General features: G+C 34.9%; 1 protein-coding gene across 1 annotated transcript; it reads left to right on the top strand.

Annotated features, from left to right (window-relative positions):
* Positions 1 to 1,916: 1,916 nt before the first annotated feature.
* LOC129265589 (protein sel-1 homolog 1-like) lies at positions 1,917 to 25,484 on the top strand. Its single transcript, XM_054903568.2, has 16 exons — positions 1,917 to 2,437; positions 3,651 to 4,919; positions 5,841 to 5,891; positions 9,497 to 9,557; positions 11,556 to 11,718; positions 12,565 to 12,678; positions 13,152 to 13,233; positions 14,202 to 14,356; positions 14,887 to 14,943; positions 16,919 to 16,987; positions 17,461 to 17,601; positions 17,876 to 17,963; positions 19,299 to 19,447; positions 20,119 to 20,284; positions 21,184 to 21,258; positions 22,996 to 25,484. The coding sequence occupies exons 1-16, from the start codon at positions 2,386 to 2,388 to the stop codon at positions 23,325 to 23,327; spliced, it is 3,024 nt and encodes a 1,007-aa protein (XP_054759543.2). The 5' UTR covers positions 1,917 to 2,385; the 3' UTR covers positions 23,328 to 25,484.
* The last annotated feature ends 438 nt before the right edge of the window (positions 25,485 to 25,922 follow it).

Raw genomic sequence — 25,922 nt, 5'->3', positions numbered from 1 at the left:
AAAATTAATTGAATTAGAGCCGATGGGGTATTGGAGATATCTGCATTATTTTGATGAAACATCCGCCCTTTGAAATTTCAGAGTTTCGTTGCTCTGCTCGGGAAGGAATATCTTCCTCCTGGCATATACACTTCTTCTCCTCTGTTTTGCGAGTTAAAGATATGCACTGTCGCTAAATTGTTTGTAATCAAATCTGATCTTTCCAAGGGAAGTATTCAATATATGTTTGAGAATATCCTTTTCTCGGGACCCTTTTCATGGCAAAAAAATTGATAAAACGCTTTAGCTTCCGCACTTCGCGCGGGGTTATTATCATTTTAATTTCCTCCATTGTATTCCTTTATTGTGCGTTCACAATCTTTTTTGAAAACAAGGTTCATGAAAACCAGGTTCAAAATCACAATATAGTCAACTGAATTGGAGCTGATATAGATACTAGAGACAAGAGAGACGGCTCCTTTTCACTTTAATTTATGAAACACCAAAAGCTTCGCGCTTCGCGCGGGAGGGGGAAACTCCCCTTCCCTGCACCCACCCCCTAGGGAGCGCGCTTCGCGCGCTCTGTAAGTGTTGGCACCTGGTTGGCACGCTTCGCGTGCATTTACCGCCCCCTCCAAAATGAAATCCTGGCTACGCGGTTGCACGCTAGCACCACAATAAGCCGGCTAACCCTGCTTTTTTGCAGGGCCATGATAGTACCGTACTATTTACCGTGCTAGCCCACTTTGCTATTAAAGACGCAGTGTGAAAACGAAGTGGCGGGCTGAGCTTAACCCCGGGAAATTGGTGGGGCTAAGGCCCCCCCCCCCCCTTAGCCCCACCAATTTCCCGGGGTTAAGGAAAAAAAAGTAGTGTGTATATAGATATTTAAGAATAGAGTAGAGACGCGATTGAATAAAACGAGTAGTGATGAAGAGGAAAATAAATGTGATGTTTGAAAAGAAGGAAAGGTGGGTCGAGGACTCGTACATTGGGACGTATGCCTATACATGCAGATGACAGGGGAACATGCATAGTACACCCCGCACCGCCCCCTCTCATATCGGGGGCCCTCTTCACAATGATTTGATACTCTTTGCTTATAAGTCAACCGCCTCATTTTTTATGTTATATTTGTAATTGTCCAGTTGCAAAGCCATCGAAATGTCACTTTCAATATGTTTTTTACTCAGTGCATGTGTATTGATCCCGGTTATTGATCAGATGCAATATATGTGGTCTGTCGTTTGTAATGTTATTTTACTTTATATGCATACTCAGCTGCAATTGATTTGGTATGTTACTTTCTGTAAGAATTTTTTTCAGATCATGTATATATGTTTTTGAACTGAAAAGACAGTTAGGACTACTTATACTACAATGTCATTGATTTCGAACTTCCCTTTGCCATGTTATATGGTAATGTAAACTGGGCATATTATGTGGCGAGCACATGTTATGCCACGTCAGTGCAAAATGAGCAGCTGGGATGAGCGGGCGCTTCGAAAATTGAAACTAACAAGACTAACTAGGAGTTTTGTGTTTACCGGGGTGTTTACATGGATAATTTATTTTATGTAAATGAATTGACTTATATGAAAGGGGTAGGCCTTGGTTTTCCGCGTGATAAATGGCTCCACACAAATTACGTATCCGTTTAAGGTATGGTAATGATTTTTTAACTTAGGAAAATGGAAATGGGGCCAAGCGATATCGACGGCGCCAAGGGTTGCCGTACCCGGACATAACTAAAAAAAGAGGAATCGTTTGACTCTTATGTGCTGACATAAGATAAAACTAAAGAAATAACAGAATTAGACATTTCTCCCAGTTTGCAGTCACCACAGATTAAACAAAAGCATACATTCTTAACAAAATTGTTTACCGGTATATTATGTTACGTAAATTTATTCCCAGCATAGCAGCGCCTGTAATTTAGACTAATACCGGTGTCGAAAAGAAGGTCAACGATGTCTACGTCTTTCTGTGTGAATCTTGTTTGTCGGAATATTGCCCCAGTTTATTGCGAGTAAAAGGCATTGATTTCTGTTTACTACTGCGCTTCAGAAGTTTTGGGAATTCATAAATCTTCCTTCAGTTGGTTTTAATAGACTCATTACATTTAGCGTCCTCCGTATTCGCTGGTTCATGCTGAAGTGAAGAGACAGCTTTTTTAATTGGCATAGGGTGGCACGACATAGCAGAGGCACGGTACCGGTACGGGTCTACGGGAGGAGTCGGGCAGGGCAGTGCTTGTCTGCTCTGGTGGAGAAGACAAGCTAGCTGCAGCCTCGGCTGCAGTGTACTGTACATACTGTGCCGTCTTTGTCAGTGAGACGGACCTGTGGCTGTGCTGTGTATGTTTGTTTTTACACCGAGATGAAAACAGAATAGCCATTCTTCATCATGAAGTATGTTCACCAGTTGACTGTTCTCATGCTGTACCTGTCTTTCAGAGGTAAGTTAGGTCTACAGACTACACTACAGAAAAAAATTGGTAGCCTAGACTAGCCTGGAGGCTTCTGGGACTGGGGAGTCATCTACTCTACGTAGGCTTACTCCCCATGAAGCCTGGGACACTAAGGCATAGTCATGCACGTACGGCCACAAAACCTGAAACTTTCGCCCCCGAGATTTCTACTTCCCCTCTAAAATATCTAGCCCTAAATCATGATGTACATGGGGTTCAACTTCATTTCCGACATTTCTGCGATATCGATTTCATTTTTAAAGAAGAATTCATAAAAAAAACGAGAAAAATGTTATGAAAAGATGGGAAGAGCTTACTGCCGTGTTTACGTCGCCATCTTGATTTCTTTGTCTTCCGCTTGGCGACAGCACGCAAACCGCGCGATTTGATTTAGGGCTAGATCTTTTAGAGGGAAAGTAGAAATCTCGGGGGCGAAAGTTTCAGGTTTTGTGGCCGTACGTGCATGACTATGCCTTAGTGTCGCAGGCTTCATGGGGAGTAAAGTAAGCCTATGTAGAGTAGATGACTTTTACTCCCCAGAAGCCTCCAGGCTAGCCTAGACTAGTCTTGAGGACTCCATGATGATGTTTTTTTAATATTTTGACATATATTTCTTCATCATGGAGTCTTGAATCCCCGTCCATATATCTATAAGAGACACGTACACAAAGATGGATTTCCCTAGGAAATCAATAGTTAGAGGGTGAAATCGGTTTGTATTGTCGAATTTTATTTATCTATGAACCTTCAGGCGCCTAATGCGTATAAAGGGATAAAAATTATTTCACTGTAAATGGTAAAAATGAGACGTTTCTTACCAGACCCGATCTCCCGTAGATCCCTCGATCCGTTTGTCAACAAAGCAAAGACAATAGACCTGACCCTTGAACCGCTTCGTGATGACGTACTTCCGACTAGCGATGCCGTTTTGAAGAACAATTTATAGATAAAAATTATTATTTCACAAATACTAAAATTTAATACGTGATTATAAATAATTAGTATAAAAAAGAGAGATCCGGATAAGGGGAGGCCGAATAAGAGAGGTTGGACTGTACATATAAGTCAGCATTCAGTTATTCAGGTTGATGTACAGGTAGACAGATATACATGAACATGTAGCGATTTGTTTGAGAAACCAAAGCTGCTGAATATTTCAATCAATCTTTGATCATATTTTTCCTCATATCTTTTCACCTAGGTTCTGCATTAGCTCAAGAGGGTTTGAATCCAGATAGCAGCAACCCTCAACGGAATCCAACTACTGAAAAGACTGAAAAGGTTTTGCATCTGGATGACAATGCAGACCAAACTGTTTCAAATGTTAATTCTGGAAAGGATTTAAATGTGCAATCAATAGAGACACCTGCTCCATTGGAAGCAGGTGAAGAAGACACTCCAAAAGTAGTCCCAAAACAATCTGATAATCAAGAGCAGACTGGGGCACAAGAATTTGTGAGAAAACATAATTCAATGCATTCAGAAAACTCTGATCAACATAAGTCTTCCACTGAAAAATTAAAGCAGGAGCAAGTAAGGGACCAGAGTGTCACTGATGTAAGGACTAATAATGAGCAAGTGCAACAGAAAAGTGATACAAACGTAAATCTTAATCCACAAAATATTATTGATGCAGCTGTCCAACATGATCAAACTGACCAATCAGGTGCAGCTAGCCAGCAAGTCAGACAACAGAATACAATCCAGGATCCAAACCAACCCAATGTGGTGCAGCAACAGCAACAGGTTTCTCAGGGTAATGATCAACCACACGATCAAATGCAAAAGCAGCAGCACATCCATCCTATTAGACAACCAAAACAAACTCAGCCATCTGGGCAGCAGGATCAGGAAGCACAGACTTCACAAGCACAAGGAAATGTTCCACAACAGCAGCCAATATTCCAACAGCCAGAGACGGATCAATCACCACAACAACATGGGTCTACTGTACAGCTACAACAGCCAGTAATTCAACAACAACAGCCATCAACAGCATCACATGAAAAAAATCAACAACAAGAAGTGGATCTACAGTCAGAATCAGTTGGTGACCAACAATCTTCTCAGTCACAAGAACAAGAAACTAAACTAACACAGACACCATCCAAAACACCACAAAATCTTAATCAACAGAATAATGCTCAGACACATCAATATGTAAAGGGTAGCTCTAGAACAGTTGTACATGGTGATAAAGTAAAAGAAAGTGCCCCTTCCTCTAGTTCTTCATATAACCCTCCTGACACGCAACAGAGCGTCTCAGATAACCTACTCAATAACAACCAACAACATGAAGGATCTTCTACTCAAACCGGTCATGCCATCATGGAGAAGACAGAGGAAGATGATGCAAAGGAAACCAAGGGTGATACAGCCATTAGAATGACCAGTGCATCCGGAAATGAGCAAATCTCAGATGATGACATCAAACCTCTGGCTAGTCCTCCTGTAGAGAATAATGAAAAAGGTAAAAATTCTTTTTTTTTTCACTTAATAATTCTACATGTACTATACATGCGCCACCAAGATTCGTTATCATGAGAGGATTGTGGGTCAACAACTTTCTCCTAAGACATAAAAGGTACATGTAGCACAGGCCGCGAGTAAGAATTTGAAATTTAAAGAAACTTTTAACTGAATAATGTATCCTGACCCCAGGGAAGAATAAGAATAGCACAGTATGATAAAGGAAATCCCAGAAAAACTAGTATTTGAATGAAATTTGTATCACTTGAAAGAGAAACACTGTGATTATGCATGATGTGAATTACACTCAAGATTGTCGACCAATCTATCATGATAAGGATGAATGAGTATAAATGTCACAACAAGGTGCAAGCTGTGCAGTATTATGAAATACACACATTATGCATTTCTGATTCTTTTACTCTACATGTAGCTATATTAACCCCAAAAAAGAAATTGGGAGAGGGTGTATACATGTACTGGGATTTGAATTGAATGAGGTCGTTTCACTCTCACTGAATCCTCCCTTGGTAAGAGTAATTAGGGCAGAAAAGGTTACCCAGTAAGCCTATTAAAACAGTGCATTTCAGTTGTGACTCAGAATACAGAAACATGTATGCTGCAAGAAATATATTCTTAACATGAAAATTATTCATATTCCTCTCATAATACTTGAAAAGATGTATTTTATCTGGAGGGATTATTCAGAAATGAAAACAAAGTTTATTCTACATCTTATGGGAGCACCCATATTATTTATTACATTTAATGTTCTGCTGGATTTTTCTTTCTTTAATCTGTTGATAACAATTTTATTTCTGGAGTGCATGGTCTCTTTAGAGTCGAGACACATTTAAAACATTGATGAATTATATGAGAAACAATACATTTCTATGATTTATGTATAATGTATCTATTACAGAGAAAGTCGAGAAGCCAGTCGACCCAGAAACGCAAGAGAGATTGAGGAAAGGTAGGTTGCTACCAAGTTTAGAAAAACAGTCAAGACTGTTCCAATAAAATTAGAATAAGTACTTTTTTTTTTTACTGTAAAATCACATTTCAAGCATTAAATGAGCTCAAAGTTTCAGGATATTATCTTTTTATATAGCTTTCTGATATGGGCATTTTCACCACAGATGGACACAGAGGCAAAAAAATCAAGTTGATATTCATGTCAAATGCTTTATGTTTTTTGATAAAACAAGACCTGAAGTTTCTGAGACAAATTTTTTTTCCGACTCTGGCAGCCATTTTTTATTTCAAAATGGCTGCCAAAGTATGGATACAAATTAGTGTTGAAAATAGTATATTGATACATATTTTGTTTTGACAGATTTTTAAAGAACAGGTTTGATTATGATGTTTTCGCCTGTGATTTAGCTTGCTATTATAACACTTTTTAAAATCCCACAGAAAGAAACACCAGTAATTCATTCATCTGATAAAAATACATTGATGAAGTATGTGATATGGTATGTAATGTCAGTTACCGAAAGCATGAACTTTTTTTCTCATTTCCTGGAAAAGAGGATATATTATATGAAACTTGGTAGATTTCCTCTCTAGGTAACACTACACCAAAATTAAAGATTACCAATTAACAATGAAGCCATAGGGTACCATTAAATATATGTAATGTCAGTTACCAAGTGGAAAATGTAATGTCAGTTACCGAGATGTAATGTCAGTTACCATGATAAAACGTTGGTCACCAATATTGAAATGCAAATATGTGCTCAATTTTATTGTGAAGAAATATTGTATACTTGTTATTTAAGTCTTTCACTTTAAAAGTCACACCAGAAGGAGCTTGCTATATTGACTTTTAAAAGGTATAGTTCACAAGGAATACTATATGAAATTATGAAGGAAGTTGCATTCCCATCGTGCCAAAAAAAATTACTATGAAATTGTTTTGTACATGCACTTACCAAGTACCTAATTGTTTTTATCAGACAATTTTTTGTTTGGTTTTCGGGGGGGGGGGGGTACTTTTCCCAACCTGTTGCCTAAATCTGCAACATTTTTTAAGCTTATCATTTTGATGAAGGGGATTTCCAGGGTCCCTTTTTTTGTTTCTAGGATTCTTTTGAGCATTGCCTCGCTAAAAGTAAATTCCTGGTTTTTATACCTGCTAGTAGTGTGGATGTGTGATACAATTTTGTTTTTGGTTTACAAGTATAGATGAAATTTGAAATTTGACAGTTCTGATCAATGTTGCATGGATCTACTAAAAGTGTGTTTTTTATTCTTCTAATTTACAAATAGTTCAGTTTCAGTTTAGAAGCTGGAGTTTATTTTTTGTTGACAGCTTAAAAAAGAAATTAGCAAAGAAAATGATTAAACAAATTATGAAGAGAATTGAAATCCGACAGATATGAACAAGCATTGCTTGCACTGACCAGAATAGAAATCAATAAAACTACATGGCTGCATGAGATTCGGGGGAGGGGTACGTGTAGCCTAGGGGAGGAGACCCTTATTCATTTTGCCTTTTTTGAGGGGAGGGGGAGGTTGGAGATGGAAAAGGTTTAAAAAGTCAATATAAAACTGATGAATATATTATGGGTGTATAGTCAGAAAAATCCATGTGTACAGTCAATGCAATATTAAATTACTATAGGAAAACATGTAGCTGCTATGACCCCACCCCCCCCCCCCCCCCGAGTAAGTAAAACATACATTTCTTATCTTTTGATAATTAAAAATGTGAAGTATTATGCAACTTTTATGATTTTAAAAAGCCTTACATATAAGTACCAAGAAAATTATGCCTTTGAAAATCATATAGCACTGGTAAATGTTAATGTGTATTGTCAGTTACCGACAAGTAATGATAAAAATGTTCAAATCAGAGAAAGGAATTAAGAAAAAGAAAAAGGTTTTTCATTGAAATGTTCCTAGAAACTCGGGTATACTTCCACATCAAGCTCACTTTCATGTGAAGCCCTGCACAGAAGATACAATGCAATGATTCCACACATTTGACTTCCATGTGTTATCTCTATGGCAAATTAAGTGTAATGTCAGTTACCAGCATGGTTGTGGAAAAATTATCATAGCCCCCAAAAGACAAAAACGAATTGTTTAATATTTTGACACATCTTAACCTAGTAACGGAGGTATATTTACATATTCAAATTATTACTCTATCTACTCAGGGACATGAGATATTTCAATTTTAATGAACACCCTGAAATTGCATGTCCTTTTGCGTAATGTCAGTTACCGACACATTTTTGCTTGCTGATGCGTAAAAAAATGTGGTTACATAGGAAAACGTAGTATCAGAGTATACAGCAAGGTTCACTTAATTAACTCTATCAAAAGCAAACTCTCATCATTTGTTGTTTTAGAGATACACACAATGAAAGGTGTGAAAACATTGTGCCGTGTAATATCAGTTATCGTGAAAATGCCCATATGCAACCACTAAATCTGCAAGATTACAAAATAGTGTTTTAAGGGCATTTATTCAGAAAAATTCAAACATTACTGAGAGAGGGCACAAAGACCAGTATACAAATTAAAAGTTGATATTGTAAAGACAATTGATGGTGTGTCTCACTTTGATTTTGTATGACAATTGAAATAAGATACCTATGCAGAATCAAAGTGAAGTTCATGTTATTGCACTATAGTGCGTCCCACAAAAAAACGAAACCGAGATTTAGCAATGATTTATCATAACTTAATCATAAATAAAATAGACAAATGACCTACCAATGTAAAGCTTAGAATCTCATCTTTCATCTGAAATTACTTAGATTATTCCTCATTCACGCATGAGTGAGCAAAAACAATTTGAAGAAAGGATACCAAAAACTCATTTGGCTGGGGGTATCTGAATTTCAAAAAGAAAATCACATCCCTAAAAAGTTGAATATCTGCTCTTTTATTTGATACCTTAATCACAGAAAATGGTCAAGAAGTACAAAAGTTCTGTTCCCTCGAAACAATGCTTGTATTTCCATAATTTCATTTAAAAAGGTGTTTTCACCGGTTTCCCACAGAAGCTATTGCAGAGATAACAAAAGACTTAATGCATGGCTGATCATCAACAAAACGGAGTGTCGAGTGAGTCTTGACGCTAGCCTGTAAAACCTCTTCATTTTATGAAATTATTGAAATTCAAGCCTTATTTCAAATAACCAGAACTTTTTATTTCTGGACCATTTTCTGTATCAAATTAAAGAGTAGATATTGAATTTTTTAAATATGTGGTTTTCTTTTTGAAACCCAGATACAGCCTGCCAAGTGACTTTTTGGTATCCTCTCTTCAAATTGTTTTAGCTGGCTCATGTGGGAATGAGAAATAATCTAAGTAATTTCAGGTAAAAAGGAGATTCTAAGCTTTAAAATGGTAGGTCATTTGTCTATTTTATTTGTGATTAAGTTATGATAAATCGTCGATAAATCTCGGTTTCGTTTTTTGTGGGACACACTGTATATAATGTATGGAGATATCCAAGAAAAAAATTAGGTTTTTTATACCTCAGTACATTTATTTAAGGCAATACTTCTTTCCTTTAATCAGTACTTGTTCTTGCTCTCCCTCCCTCTTCTCTTTTTCAGGTGAAGAGCTTTACCAACAAGCTTTGGAGCTTATTAATTCTACTGAAGACCAGTCTGATCTGTAAGTCATTCTAAATGATATTCATATTATATTGAATGCAATGATATTTTTGGAAATAAACATTTAAAACATCATTTATATGTACTGGTTCCCCTTTGATGGTATATGATAATGATAATAATTGATATTCCTAAAGTGCTTTCCACATAAGATTTAAAGAGCTTGTATATTGCATTCAGCTTTCAAACATTGTATTATTCATGCTTGCTGAATTTCGCCATATATAATGTATCTGATTATTTTACTGTGATTTAACCATGAAAGAAAATTCAATATTGGGAAACCAAAAATCAAAGTGCAGTCAAACTAATTGATGACCATGACATCACAATGCTTCTTGTGTCTCTCCTTGCCAGAGCTACAGTAAGCACTGAAGTTCAAATTAGAATTCATTTAGCTCTAGACAAGGAGATACACAAGAAGCATTGTGATTTCATTGACTAGTTTTGTTGACCACTATGGCCCGAATTCACAAAGGTGGTTTTGAAAACCCACGTTTGAGTCCATGGTTTATGCAGATTTCCTGTATAAATTACGCTTATTTTACCGCGTATATTAAAAAATGTCCAATGCTGATCCGCGCTTTTGTCACAGTATGCCAAATTGACGCCTGTTGCCGTGGTAATCCACGGTATTCTATTCATGAGTCCACTGTTTTTATTCATGAGTCCACTCTTCAAACAGTGGACTCATGAATAAAATAGTGTATCTAACCATGGTAACAGGCGTCAATTTGGCGCACTGTGACAAAATCGCGCATCAGCATTGGACATTTTTTATACACATGCCCGATATGCGCCAAATTAGGCGTAATTTATACAGGAAATCTGCATAAACCATGGATTCAACCGTGGGTTTTCAAAACCACCTTTGTGAATTCGAGCCTGTATGTCCCGGCTTATTGAATATTAAACAGAGATCAGTAATTTTATGATTAAATAACCTAACATACAAATAAAAAGAAGTATACTAATGATATTGACTTCAATCAAGTTACAATTTCTTATTTATCAAAATTTGGGAAACGGAGGCTTCACTTTGGAATGATTATCTATGTTTTAAAGGAAGAAAGAACATGTCCAAGAGCAATTTCTTCTTTCCCAATCCTGGCTTGATGTGAAACAATGTTACATTTTGATTTTCCATTTTCTGTAATGATATTGATACTGTATAAGCTGTTATTTTCGCGAATTGCAAATCGGCCGCGACGCAAATTTAACAATGTGCGAAAATATTGACACATTAGTAATTGGTGCCAATGTCCCCAACAGCAAAGCTTTACTATTGCAAATATCCTGCGTGGTGAAAATTTGGAGATAGGCACCTATATTATGTACAAAAAATATAAAGTTGAAAAAGTATGGTCAGTAATTCTAAAAGTTAGCTAGAATTTCACTTTTTTTATTTCTCAAACAGAATCATAGCCTGAATTATTTCCTGACATATGTTTATCAATATTTATTCACTCACTGCAATATTACAATGTACTTTCCATAATATGGTATGATTAAATTGTCATCTGATTGACTCTATACACACGTATATTGGCAGCTTTTTGTATACTCATTAATATTTATAAGTCACATGATCAGAGGTTTTGCGCCAAAACCAACTAAAAAAAAAATGAATTTAAACAAAATACAACTTCCAAAGATTACTCTTGCAGATATCAAACTGTGACATGATGAATTTTCAGATCTAAAGGTACAAAAAAGAAAGGTGAAATTTAAGCCACTTTTTTCATACTATGTAACTTGTTTTACAGGGACATATTTATGTACAAATGACACGTCAGCATGGGGACATTGAGTAGCATATTTTTGCACATGTTTTGCACTATTTTTGCTTCTGAAATGCTGTGAAAGTTGTTTGATACATCTTCTGATGGCAAATTCAACAACTCGCAAAATGAGGACCCCTGCGATTCGTGAAAATAACAGCTTATACAGTATTAATCAATTTGAATTTGGTTTATAAAATCTCATGATTCATTGACAGAGCATACAAGCTTCTTGTAAAGGCAGCATACCTAGAACATCCTAAGTCTATGTCAATGGTCAGTTATTCCTTCCTGTTTGGTGACAAGCTACCTCTGAACATCACTGGAGCTTATGACATATTCACCCGTCTTGCTAACCTGGGAGATCCACGCGGACAAGCAGTAAGATTTCACATTTTTCTGTTTATTTTTCAGGACTGAGTAATAGTTATATATTCTATGAAAATTGATATATATTTTGTTGTTTGTTTTCCTTTGATTCTTTTATCCATGAATGTTGTTGAAGTACCTCAGAAGTTTAACCTATTCAATTCTGCTTGGAGTCGAAAGGACTTTTTATCCAAATTATTATATTTGATTTGTAAGTTTGATTGTTCTACAAAGAAATTTTTGTTCTCAAGATTTTTTTAATCCAGCCTGTGCATTGGTATACAAATAGTGAATAGGCCTGAGTGCGATGGTACAATATTTTGCATGAGGTGAAAGAAAGATACTCTATGCAACGAGGCATAGCTGAAAAATATTGGGCAATTGCATGAATAAGACATTTTGTTATTTGTGTTGTACTCTTGGAAATTAGGGAAAATGCAAAGAATATTTGACTTTTTCTGAGGTAAATTCCTCAACAAGAAATCTCTCAGCAGTAGTGTGCATTCAGCTAGTTGGCCCTGTGCATATTGCTTAGTTAGCGCAATGAATTGAACTGTATTGTGACATTACCTATTAAGCCGTGCATCGGTACATTTTGGACGGTACAGTACATGCGAAATTGTAAGAATATTGCACATTCAGCCTCCTATTTGTTTGTGTACAACAAGTTAATAGGAATTGTACAGTAATGAAATATTGAGTGATCAATCATGGAAACCCAGTACCTCTGTATTTAGTCTTGCAATATTGCATTATTATCTGTTACAAGGCAATTCATTGATGCTTTATTAAGGAAATTCTATCATGGGTTGTAAAATATCAAATTGAGTGATATGTTAATATTCCCTCTTTACACAGGGTCTTGGTTTCATGCATGCTACTGGTGTTGGATCTAACTCTAGTCAAGCCAAAGCATTGGTCTACTACACCTTCTCAGCTCTTGGTGGGGATGCTTTTGGACAAATGATGATGGTGAGTAGAACTTAGCTAGGAAATTAAATATAGCCAATCTTTCATGTGCATAATTACACCCAGATTGGAAACTCCATATAATTAAATAGGTCAAGAATAACGTTGAGGGTATGAGACCAGTTTATGATCTACTAAAGATTATGATACTCTCTCAGTACAAGTTCAAGTTTATTTGTTTAAAGCCAAAACATCACATTATAATAATATCAATATATTTTACCATACATATAATGGGTAATTAATATATCAATTAGATTATAGCATAGACATTTCATATGTGTAGATTATTTTGTGACTCTTCAGTCAGTAACTTTGAAAATGAGTTATTTTTTCATTGTATGATTATGAAATGCATTTTCTTTAAGTCTTTTATCTCTGCTGGTGTACTTCAAAAATAAACAGAAAAACACCTCATGAAAAGTAGACAGTAGATGGTAGAAAATGATACCCAATACTATGCTTTGCCTTTGTAGGGCTACCGGTTTTGGTCTGGGGTAGGAGTAGCTCAAAACTGCGAGACTGCTATGTCATACTACAAGAGAGTAGCCAGTAAAGGTAAGATATTTTATGTTACCTGGTGATTCAGACAACAGTGTTTAAGAAAAAAATGTAAATGTAAATTATAATAGTATTTTTACTCATATGAAAGAGCATTTATTCCAACTAATCTGTTATCATTTTTGTCACATGCATCAAAGTTTGAGAAGAGATCACTTTGGCATCTGTCTGTTTACCATCTTTCCACTGTCCCTCTGTATTCTAAATGAGCCATAATTTTCTCAATAGTGATAAAATTTGGAAAAATATAATGTCATGGCAAGGCAAGGCGAAGGTCACCTAATAGTTCAAATAACACTTGCATGGGTCAACAATTTGTTTAAGCTCATTATTTTTTATAGCCCATAACTTTGCCCCTATTTTTCATTTGTGTCCAATCTGGGAGGAAGATTTGTCATACAGATTTGAGGGTCACCACATGGCCAAAGGTAACTGTCAGGTCAACATACTTTTGGAGCACAATGTACACGAACCTGGGCAAGACTTATTTTGACTATCCCATTGAATGATACATAGGTACATGTTTCTGCGATGATGAACAGGGACATTGTGTTTAATAGAGAGTGCAAGAATAAAAAGTATTAATTGATATGGATTGAATGCTGCCATTCTTTCTATCTATATCATTTAAATCTTTATTTTGGTTTAATTTTCAATCCATTTCTACCAATCTCCCTTGATTAGCAAGAATACCCATGCTTACTTTTTGCTGTTCTTTTATTTGAAATATTGCCAGTAATCCATTTTCACTTTCCGCCATCAAATCTATCCATAATCTGTTGTATTATTGTTTACTGATCAAACAAGCAGCTTCCCAACTAGTTTACTAAAAAAAAGTCAATGACTAATCTATTCATGATTACAAATAATGCGTTTATATTTTGCTTCCCATTTACAGATCCATTTGCACTTTTAAAAAAGCATTTTATGTTGTACTGATGCTTTGTTCATTTATTTCTCAATAGTTGCTGACAATGTGGTGATTTCTGGGGGTAATATTATGGTTCGAGTACGTCTCTTTGATGAGAATGAAGATCTAGACACTGATGCTGGAATGCTTGATGATGATCTCATTCAGTATTATCAATTCTTAGCAGACAAGGGTGATGTCACTGCTCAGGTATAAACATTTTGAAAAAGAGACAAGACGTGCGATTGATCCCTGCCTGTTTTTGGTGTATTTGTATATATTCTGTGTATATCATGTACTGAGAAGCGTAATTAAGAAGTTAGAAAAAAGAATATGTATTTGAGTCCAATGTTAATATTTCAAAATTATTTTTGATTTGCCTGCAATACAGGCTATTACGACTTGAACTTATATGTGATTTATGCCCTGCATACCATTTTTGCAGTTTAAATGGATATTGAATTTTTATCTTGGAGAATCACATGTTCTACTAATTCTCAGACCATTTTCTTTCCTTGAAAATATTCAAAAAATTATCCAGTTTCCTTCATTTCAATATTAACCACTTAAAAGAAGTTGATAGATCAGAATAGAAAATTGTTACATGAATGAATAAATGGAACATTAGATTTCAATGCTTATTTATCATGTAAAGCCAGACTATTGCCTTGGTGATAATAGGAATTGAAACTATTAGAATAAAAATTGTTTTGTTTCTTGTTCCTACCAACTCTTTGTAGGTTGGTCTTGGGCAACTCAACTATCAAGGTGGAAGAGGAGTCCTTCGGAATCATCAGGTAAGTAGAAAGATTATTGTTGAAATATGTTTTATACAAACTCGAGGTGAAGAAACCATGAATTTTGGTGGAATACTGATATATTCACTTATATGCCTTATTAAGACTTGATGTGAAAAAAAATTGCACGTATCACTTCTTTCAATGAAGAGAAAATGTGAACTTTTCAGAGGTGATTTTGAAAATATTTAATTTTGAAGATTCTGATGACTACGGTAGACTTTGATGGATGTGTTTTTCTCTCAAAGTTGTACGCTTTTTGTCTCGCCTGCATAGCAGAGCGAGACTATAGGCGCCGCTTTTCCGACGGCGACGGCGGCGGCGTCAACATTGAAATCTTAACCAAGGTTAAAGTTTGAAATGTCATCATAACTTAGAAAGTATATGGACCTAGTTCATGAAACTTGGACATAAGGTAATCAAGTAGTACTGAACATCCTGCCTGAGTTTCAGGTCACATGACCAAGGTCAAAGGTCATTTAGGGTCAATGAACTTAGACCATGTTGGGGGAATCAATATCAAAATCTTAACCAAGGTTAAGTTTTTGAAATGTCGTCATAACTTCTAAAGTATATGAACCTAGTTCATGAAATTTGGACATAAGGGTGATAGTGTATCACTGAAGATCCTGCCTGAGTTTCAGGTCACATGACCAAGGTCAAAGGTCACTTAGGGTCAACGAGTCAACGAACTTCGACGATGTTGGGGGTATTTGTGGAATTGTCATCATAACTTTGACATTTTATGGATCTAGTTCATGAAACTTAGACGTAAGAGCAATTAAGTATCCCTGAACATCTTGTGCAAGTTTCATGTCACATGATCTAGGTCAAATGTCATTTAGGGTCAACGAACTTTGATAATGTTGGGGGGTATTGGTGGAATTATCATAACTTTAAAGTTTATACATGCAGATCTAGTTCATGAAACTTGGGACATAAGAGTAACCATGTATCCCTGAATATCTTGTGCTTGTTTCTGGTCACATGACCAAAATCAAAGGTCATTTAGGGTCAATGAACTTTGGCCGTGTTAGGGGTATTTGTTGAATTTGCATCATAACTTAGAAAGTGTATGGATCTACACATGTAGTTCATGAAACATAGACATAAGGGTAATCAAGTATGAATGATTGTTTTGCAAATAGGTCATATGATCATGGTCAAAGGTCATCTTGGGTGAATGGACATTGTATTCTTTTATGAATAATTGTTTAAAAGCTGTTTTCAAAGTCAGCACTGCTGCTATATCGAATCGCGTAATGCAGGCGAGACTGCCAGAGGCATTCCACTTGTTTCATTTTTTGTTTGGTAAAGTCACTAGCTTATTTACAGTTAGTCTTAGCTCCATGTTCTGTGTAAATTTATATGTGAAATACTGTATGTTTCTCTTAGACAGTTTTGAGAAATACATGTCTTTGCAAATCTGGACACTAGGTAGATAACAAAGAGAGGATTATTCCATGCTTTGATGGTAAATTTTCACACCTACAGAGTCATTGTTCTGAGGGACACTGTTTTACCAATAGGAAATCAATAAACCTATTGTTTATCAGAGGAGTTTTATAAGGGGTTGAATTAGTTGTATACAGACAACCCTACTATTGTAATTTTATTTGAGTAAGTCATGGAGTAGGAATATGTATCAATAGTGATTGCTTTATATCCTTTATCATGTGCTCATTTGCTTAGTGATGCTCTTCTGTAGGGACATGGTTCCTGTGCTATTTTCTGAAAGATATGTCCCATAGAAATCCATTTTGATTTTCATACAATGATGGTAAATACCCTACAAGGTGGGTGCAGAATGTTTGTATCAATTCATTCTGTCAATTACCATGCTGAATGAATGAAACACCAAACCTCCAAATTGGATGCAAGTAAAATGAAAAAAAAAAAAAGGAATTCAAATGAAAATGACTATTTTTCAAGTCATGAAAACTTAAGTAAATGACAATATATTATTTTCATCCAGAGGGCATTTGAGTATTTCACCCAAGCTGCTGAATCTGGTGATGCTACAGCTCAAGCCTACCTTGGAAAAGTAAGTGTATCATTGTGGGCCTGTGTCTCTAACTCGATATTGTATATCCTACGTTTGTGGACATCCCATTAAGATGTATATTTATTCTACATTCAATGCTTTAATGAAATGACTAGGAAGTTATACTTATAATCTTTCATTTTGATTGAAACTTTTGTGAACTGTAGACCTCTTTAAAATTTATTATAATAATAATTTTCCGCTATTATATACATCATTCCACACTTGCTACATCCGAACAAATTCTTTAAGCAGTTTATAGAAGAATATTATCTTGGTCATGGGATATGGCCCATGAGGAATGACCCTAAAGTGAAAAATCAGTGTGATTTGAACCTTTAAGTTAATCTGTTTTTTCCACTGCATACCTTTCTGAAATAGATTTGCAAAAAAAATAACCATTGCATAATTAAGTTGATTTGTCTTCTGTTTGGAATATATTGATTATATGAATGATTTTTGTTTTGATTTAGATGTACTCTGAAGGAGGACCTCTAGTAAAACAAGATAATGCCACAGCTCTGAAATATTTTAAGAAAGCTGCTGATCAGAATAATCCCATAGGACAGAGTGGACTAGGTCTTCTATACCTGCATGGGCAAGGTGTTGAAAGGGTAGGTGTATTGGCATTACATCTTTTGGGTTATGTGTAGATAAATACCCAATCCTTTAATTGGACAAAACGTATACAAACAAGAATCGTGCCATGATGGTTAGTATTAGTAGACCTATGTTGTTGTTTTTTCTTTATCATAATGTTTTGTTTCATTATTTCTGTTTTATATGTTATAATAACTTTATATCCTAAATGTTAGTTGAACATTGTTCATACAAAAGAGTTCAGTTGATACATGAAGTAATTTATTTATCATGTGGATTATTTTACAGGACCATGTTCAAGCATTCCAGTACTTTCAACAAGCAGCAGATCAAGGTTATGTAGATGGACAACTTCATCTTGGTACAATGTATTATAGTGAGTATATTCAACATTTATCATCAAACCGTGTTTACATTATAGCCGATTTTGTGTGGTGTCTTCTTGCATTTCTCTTAATACTTCTCTTTACTTGTCTGCTCTTATCTGATATGCACATTTCTCTCCTTTGATATTTGGTTCTGTGTATACTACATTATTTGTCTGCTTCTTTCATTGTAACAATCTATTTTTTTCTTGGATTGGGCTAAGAATTGAATAATTGTCTTTTCTGTGTCCTTTGATTATTGTTTAGTCAACACTAAAAAAAACACATACATAAACATATATGTTCATGTAGCGAAATAAAATACAGAATAAAATTGACAAGGATGACACAAACGTGATTTTTTTAGCACTTTTTTTAGTGTATCAGTTGGCAGCCAGGGAAGAGAAGAGCAAATTTAATTGCTGTAACCATGATAATCCCTCTGCTGAACCAACTGATGCACTTGGAATCCTGGTAAAAATTATATGGGTAAATAAAATGACAACAAGAAATAATGATGGATAATGATGGTAAAGGTAATGACGAGAAGCAAATACATGTACATTACTATCAGAATTAAATACTTATTGTATGTATAATGGTAGAATAAACTTGTCAGTCATGATGCATAAATATGAATTAGAAATTTATTGAAACCTGCAGTTTACTGCTTCGAGACTAGAATAATGTTTTAGTCATTGGGAGTTGAATAAGAATGATTGAATTGAAAAATTCTGATTGGTGTCCAGGGATATACCCTAAGGGCAAACTAAAAGGGCATGAAGAGAAGAAAAAAAGTATGTCCATACATTGAAATTTAGTACTTTTGTTTATAATTAGGCAATAGAATGTTTGTAATTACAAATTCAATGATGATAGAATGCAATTATCTTAACACTTTCTCCACATAGATATCAACAAGGTATTAATACTAGTAAGCATCATATGTTTAAATAATGCATTGAGTATATATGAAATTTGAAATTTTACTCGATATTACTAGTTGAATATTGCTTTGATGAAGGTATTTTTTTTTCTAGTTAAAATGCTTGGAGGCATTTACAAAAAAAAAAGAAAACTTGGTGCCAATTGAAAGTCCATATAGCTTCCAAAATTGATTGTAAGTCTAGTGATTAATGAAGATTGCAATTGATTGTTTTGTTTATTGTAAGTATAAATTAATTTGCTGTGATGAAAATTAATCATCCATTTCAAAATTGCAATTTGCGTTAGAATCACTACAAAGAAATTTCTTATACCACCGTCTGAGTCTTTAGCAGAATTTGCTCAAATTGTAGTAGATTAAGAATATTCACCAGTGTTTATTATTTTCTTTTCATTTTAAGGTGGACTTGGAGTAAAACGAGATTATAAGATGGCAGTGAAATACTTCAATCATGCCTCTCAATCTGGTCACATCCTGGGTATCTATAACCTAGCTCAGATGCATGCTACTGGCACAGGGGTCATGAGATCATGTCATACTGCTGTGGAGGTTAGATGATAATCATATTAACATCTAAATTAGTGTTTTTTATTTGTTCCTAATTACAAATGATTATCAGCAATTTTACATCATTTCAGAGTGGTTAGAATAAACCTTTGGTGGAAAAGAAGACTCTACTAGGTGAACCAAAAGTTTTACTGCAGTCACTGTTGCTCCTCTTTCTCCCTATGGCCTAAATTCACAAGAGACTAGCATATTGATCAAGCTATATTCACTCTTGTACCTTAACGTTGTATAACCATGAGAACGGAAAATAATTTACACAGAGAGATGATTGATTAAAAACATCAATGCTAATTCTCTCTCCTGATATATGATCAGGGGCAAGGCAAAGCATTATAAAACAATATTTTTAATGAAATAAAAAGGTCAACATTCATTTTGTAAACAAGCAAGCTTCAATCTATCATTCATGAATATGAATCCACAAATCATGGTTTGGGTGTCACCTATTATTAATATTAAACAGCTAAGTTTAGTAAAATCCTTCATGCACAATGACAACACCTCATCTTTCAATCCTCAGAAATTTTGTGATGTACGCGATAGGGGAATTAGATTGTATCTTTGCAGTTTAGATGAGTTTAGGTTGAACAAATTTTCAGTGTAATGTGAGTTTGAATTTCAATAAATAAACCTGTTTTCATATTATCTTTTAGCTGTACAAGAATGTTGCTGAGAGAGGAGAATGGTCTAGACTCCTTGAGTCAGCTAGGAAAGCCTATGTTGATAGGAAGATTCACACTGCTCTTCTACAATACTCATTCGCTGCTGAACTTGGATATGAAGTTGCACAGAGTAATGTGGCATACCTATTGGACAAAGGTAAGACAGAGACAGAAAAAACCTAATTTGCTGATTCATATTATACTATTTTCCATAACGTTATCATGGGGGGGGGGTGGGGTAGGCCATATTGTTCTCTCTGTTTTCAACTCCTCTATGGAAGAATTGTAATGTTACGGGCCAATAAATTCAAGCAAGAAAATTGAGAACTGCTCGGTTCTTATTTCAACCGACCTACTTGGTTAATCATGTGAAAGTGTTAATATGAAGATCTACATAACGAAAAATAGGTGTTCAAATTGTTGATATTCAATATTTGGTGATGCTGAATGTCTTATGAATTTTAAGGGCTGACTTTATTTTGAACATGGATGCATATGGGAGTGACAATAAACTGAGTAGTTTGTGTGGCCTGGAGATCAGATGTTCAAGGTCACAGAGATAGCTACATGTATCCACCTTACCATACATTGTACTTGTGATAGCTCACTAACTGTTTGAGGTATCAACTTATTATTTAGAAGATTTATGCTACTGGAGTGACTATGATCTGTTATAAATAATTCTGATTTATAAAACAATGCTTAATGATTGCTAATATATCCAAGAGTTTGAAATTTTTAAAAAGAAAATGGGAAAATAATTTCCGCCGTTCAGTGCCAGATATGGTCTATTTTTTATGAATAAACGTTTAGTTCAATAATTATTTTCTCTCTTGCAGGTTGCTCAAAAAGTTTCTAATACCATGCCAATGGCATCATAGATTTGATTGTAAAATGGTGACACAACATTTGCTCTGGAAACAATTGCTCTGGGTTTTCTTTCATCTATGATATAGGGTTAGCGTTGCAATAGGGTTTTATGTTAGGTTTAGGGTTAAGTTTAGTATAGGGTATAGTGTAGAATGGTTTATTTGTATATCTTTTATTGTATTTCAGGTGAAGTGAATATATTTGGATTCAATGAAACATACCAAAGAGCCTTGCTTCATTGGCAAAGAGCTGCTGCACAAGGTAATTATCTTTATGATATGCATGTGATCATTCATTATAAGCATGGCAATGATCATTCTATTTTGGTAAAAGATTTAATCAAGAAATGCTGTATCTAGAATTAGTGTATAATAACTCACCTTCTATTTTTGTGATTGTATAAACATAATGGGTTGTATTCTGATGATTAAACCTCTGTAGAGTGTAATGTGATCTGTGTGCTGATTGGTATTGCTCAAACAGGTCATTATCAGCCACGTGATCCATAAGTCTTGGACATACAACTTTTTCAATAATCTTTACAACAAAACTCAAATTGGACACAGGTCTATAATTGGAAAGACAGTTCCTGTCGAGTGATATCTTTTTAAGAAGTGGTCGAAAAATTAATTTTATTCCACTATGGAATGGTTGGTTTCACCGTATTGCATCAATATTCACGACAAAGATGTTGTGCCAAATAGTTTATTGAAACTTTATCCTCATATTCCTGTTTCATTAAACTTTTCACCACATATGTTAAAGGTTAAGTCTGTCCCAGAAAATTGTTGATTTGAATCGATAGAGAAAAATCAAACAAGCATAACGCAGAAAATTTCATCAAAATCGGATGTAAAATAAGAAAGTTATGACCATTTGAAGTTTCGCTTATTTTTCACAAAACAGTTATATGCACAACTCAGTGATATGCAAATGAGAGAGTTGATGATGTCCCTCAATCAATATTTCTTTTGTTCTTTATTGTTTGAATTATACATTATTTCTATTTTTGCAGATTTGACAATAATTACCAACTTAATTCAACCATAGACTAATAAAATAATGGTAATTCTACATGTTCAGGGAGGAATAAAATTTTGTTTCACATGACAATGAGGAAAAAATTAATTTTCATTTCAAATAATAAAGTACAAAAGAAATATTGAGTGGGTGACGTCATCAGTCTGCTCATTTGCTTACCGACTAGGATGTGCATATAATTGTTTTGTGAAATTAAGCGAAACTTTCAAATTTCATAATTATTTTATTTTACATCTGATTTTGATGAAATTTTTGGTGTTATGCTTGTTGGATTTTTCTCCATTTATTCAAATTAACTTTTTGTTGGGGTGGGCTTGTCCTTTAAAAATGTTCCTGATAAATGAGGTGGAAAAGGGAATGACATCTAAATGTGGTCTAAGTCGTCCCATGATTTATTTAATCATTGCTATGAGAATATCACCCAATGAGTGTTAACATAATAATCCAATATAAAGTATAAATCATGTACTGGAAAATTATTGAAAATTTCTAAGTATAAACTTACGAGTCGCAATGTTTCACCAACCATTGTTGACTTTATCAGGCAAATGAACACCAGGCATGTCTATCCTAGTGACTTTGCATCCATGTCAGTAGACCATAGAGAAGCGTCACTTGATTCCCCAAAGCGGGAAGTTTATCACATGAGAGACGGCTTTGAACTTTCCATAGAATCCTATCCCATGCGTGTGAAAGTTAGAACCATAAACTACCTCTCTATTTCAACAAGGGCTTTAAAAAACCCAGTTTTTTGTTCATGTTGTCCTCGTTCAGCTGTTAAGAAATGGATGTTGCTAACTTTTCTAAAAATCTCCTAACATCCCAAGCTATATCCGATGCTTGGTTTCAACTTTGATAATTTGTTTTGATGGGGTTGTTGAGGGGGGAACTTACTTTTGATGCTGTGTTTACAATATGACTGAGCAGTACTCTTTTGTTTTTATTTCTTTTGACAAGGTTACACCCATGCTAGAGTCAAGCTAGGAGACTATCACTATTATGGTTATGGGACCGATGTTGATTATGAAGCTGCAGCTCTACATTACAGACTTGCATTTGAACAGCAACATAATGCACAAGCCATGTTTAACTTGGGATACATGCATGAACAAGGATTGGGCCTTAAAAGAGTAAGTATGATGATGTCATCTCTCTTTTATTTATACTCTTCATTCTGTATTTCAACACTGATTGTTATAATCATTCTCATCATCATTATCTCTGACACCAAACTTGCCAAGACACCATCACATCATTGTCTTCATTGTTACCCACATGGTTATCATTAGTGAGAACCAAAATGATTAATGTCTTTTTATACGCCCGTCCTAGACGGGACGTATTATGGTATCACACTCGGTTTCGTGTGTCTGTCCATCTGTTAACTTTTCCTTGTACACGCGATAACTTCAGTTTGACTTAACCTAGGCTCATATAATTTGGTGTGTATGATACTAGCACGGATCCCAGGAAGTCTATTGATTTTGAGGTTAAACAGTCAAAGGTGAAGGTCACAGTGACATATTTTCATCTTACCCTTCGGAAGTCCTTGTAAACGCGATAAATTTAGTTAAACTTAACCTAGGCTCATATAATTTGGTATGTATGATACTAGCATGGATCCCAGGAAGCCTATTGATTTTGAGGTCAAAGGTCAAGATCACAGTGACATGTTTTCATCTTACCCTTCTGAAGTCCTTGTCAACGCGATAAATAGTTGAATTTAACCTAGGCTCATATAATTTGGTGTGTATGATACTAGCATAGATCCCAGCAATTCTATTGATTCTGAGGTCAGGAGGTCAAAGGTGAAGTCGCCACCTTCCACTTTTCTTGCTTGACCAATAACTCCATTTCTGCGTCACAGGCGGACATATTATGTACTCGCCTTAGCGACACTCTTGTTCATGTTCCTATCATGTCATTTAAACCTATCTAGGCCGGGGTATTTTGGGAGATCATATCGCCGGGGGGATCCCAGGCCCCCCTTGAGATTTCGGCTGTCAATTGCACGATCCCGCCGAACATTGGCACGCAGCTTGCCTGGAACATAATCTACAAAATTCTGTATTAATTTATTTCATGAAAATTGCTATTAATTAATTATGGTAATTCATGCGTAATTAGTATGCAAAATCATACTTTTTCCTATAATTCCCTAAATAAAGCTCCAAATGTTCTAATTTTTAGTGTAGAAACTCTTTGTGGTGTTCTCAGCAAATGAACATGAAAAAATTGCGATATCAGAATAATTTCTTATGTATTATTATTATTTTTGCAATTTCTTATGTATTTCTCTGTTTTTTGGACCTTTTGTTTTTTATTGTTTTTTCAATGAACTTTGTCGGGGACTCTTTTGAGATCATAATCAGCATAGAATAAATCCATTTAGACTAGCAAAACTAAAAATAATCATACATATATGATTAGGGGTTGAAAACACAATTTGCATTGACTTTGTACATGAAATCACATTTTTGAGCAATTTTTGGTCTGACATGCACTTAAAAAATGTTGTGTAATTTTGGAACCGTGTACCCGGTCGTCGCAAATTTGGTCTCAAAAGATGCGCAAGACTTGAAAGTAAAAAGTCAGTGAGCGACGCGGTCAAAAAAATTCACGCAGCGAAAATATTGCGCGAATCGTTGAGGGGGGGCCTCGGAGGCCCCCACCTCGGCCTAGATAGGGTTAATCAACATCATCAACATAATAATCACAATAATCATCATCATCATTGTTATGTCTTCAATGGCATCATGTTTGCATCAACTTTATTGTTATATTCATCATTAACTTCACTAGAGGCGTCCTAGAGGTGTGTAGTGATTCTGACCCCCATCTCTTAATTATAGGGTGCTGGGTTCAAATACTTTCTAGGCTTTTTTTTTCAGCTAAAAATTATCCATATTATGTTGCACTCAATCCAGGTGAGGTACTTGGGGACTAGGGTCCTTTTGCATTAAAAAATCATATTTTGTAATTTTGTTATCCAATGGTATCTATCATGACAATCCTGAATTCTGATTGGATGCTGAGCATCTTTACATGGAATTTACCATTAGATGGATAAGTTATCATAAGAGAAGCTTTTATATAACAGGACCCTGACCTTAAAAATGGGACATGAGTATATCACATGAATCATATAGCACAACATTTGAAAGAAAAAAAAATGACAATAAAAAGCCTCTGCTCAATGCAGTTATCACATCAGTAGACAAAAATGCAATTTCTGCATAGATTTAGGTGCAAACAGTTTGAAATACTTAAAAATCATTAATTATCACAACCCAGAATCATTTATTTTATATTGTCTTTCTTTTGACTTAAAGAAAATCAAACAGTGCAACAAGTACAACCATCAAATCAATAAAATACACAAATGATAGTAAAATGTAAAAAAAATATGAACAAAGCAATTCAAATAAGCTTTTCTCTTAAGCTAATACTTCAAAAAAATTGTTATAGAATGCTATTTTTGATATTTAGTGACATTCCAGACACCTCTATTAATGATACAAATATGCAATGTTTATGAGTGTCCTATTACATGATTGTGCATTTTGGGGAAAGAAAGAAAAATTGTAAAAGTCAAATTTTTTCTGTTATAGCAGTTTAAGTGTATTTTGGTGTTTTTTCCCATTCATCTTTTGTTTTTCATCATTTTTTTTCAATGAAAATTATTACAGACCATTTAACAACTAAGAATAATGCTAAATTAATCAAGCAGACCATTTTTGAAAGAAAAAAATAATCACCCTTTCATGAATTTTGTCTCAAATTGATTTTGTACACAGTACAAAAATGAACCATTTTCTGTGTAACATTATTTGTAAATAATAACCCTACTTTACATATACCCGTATGTTGCAAATTTGGTCTCG

The sequence above is a fragment of the Lytechinus pictus genome, chromosome 7, assembly GCF_037042905.1.
Source record: "Lytechinus pictus isolate F3 Inbred chromosome 7, Lp3.0, whole genome shotgun sequence".
NCBI lineage: Eukaryota > Metazoa > Echinodermata > Echinoidea > Temnopleuroida > Toxopneustidae > Lytechinus > Lytechinus pictus.
Note: the sequence above shows the minus strand (reverse complement) of the source record. Positions and strands in the feature narration are given on the sequence as shown.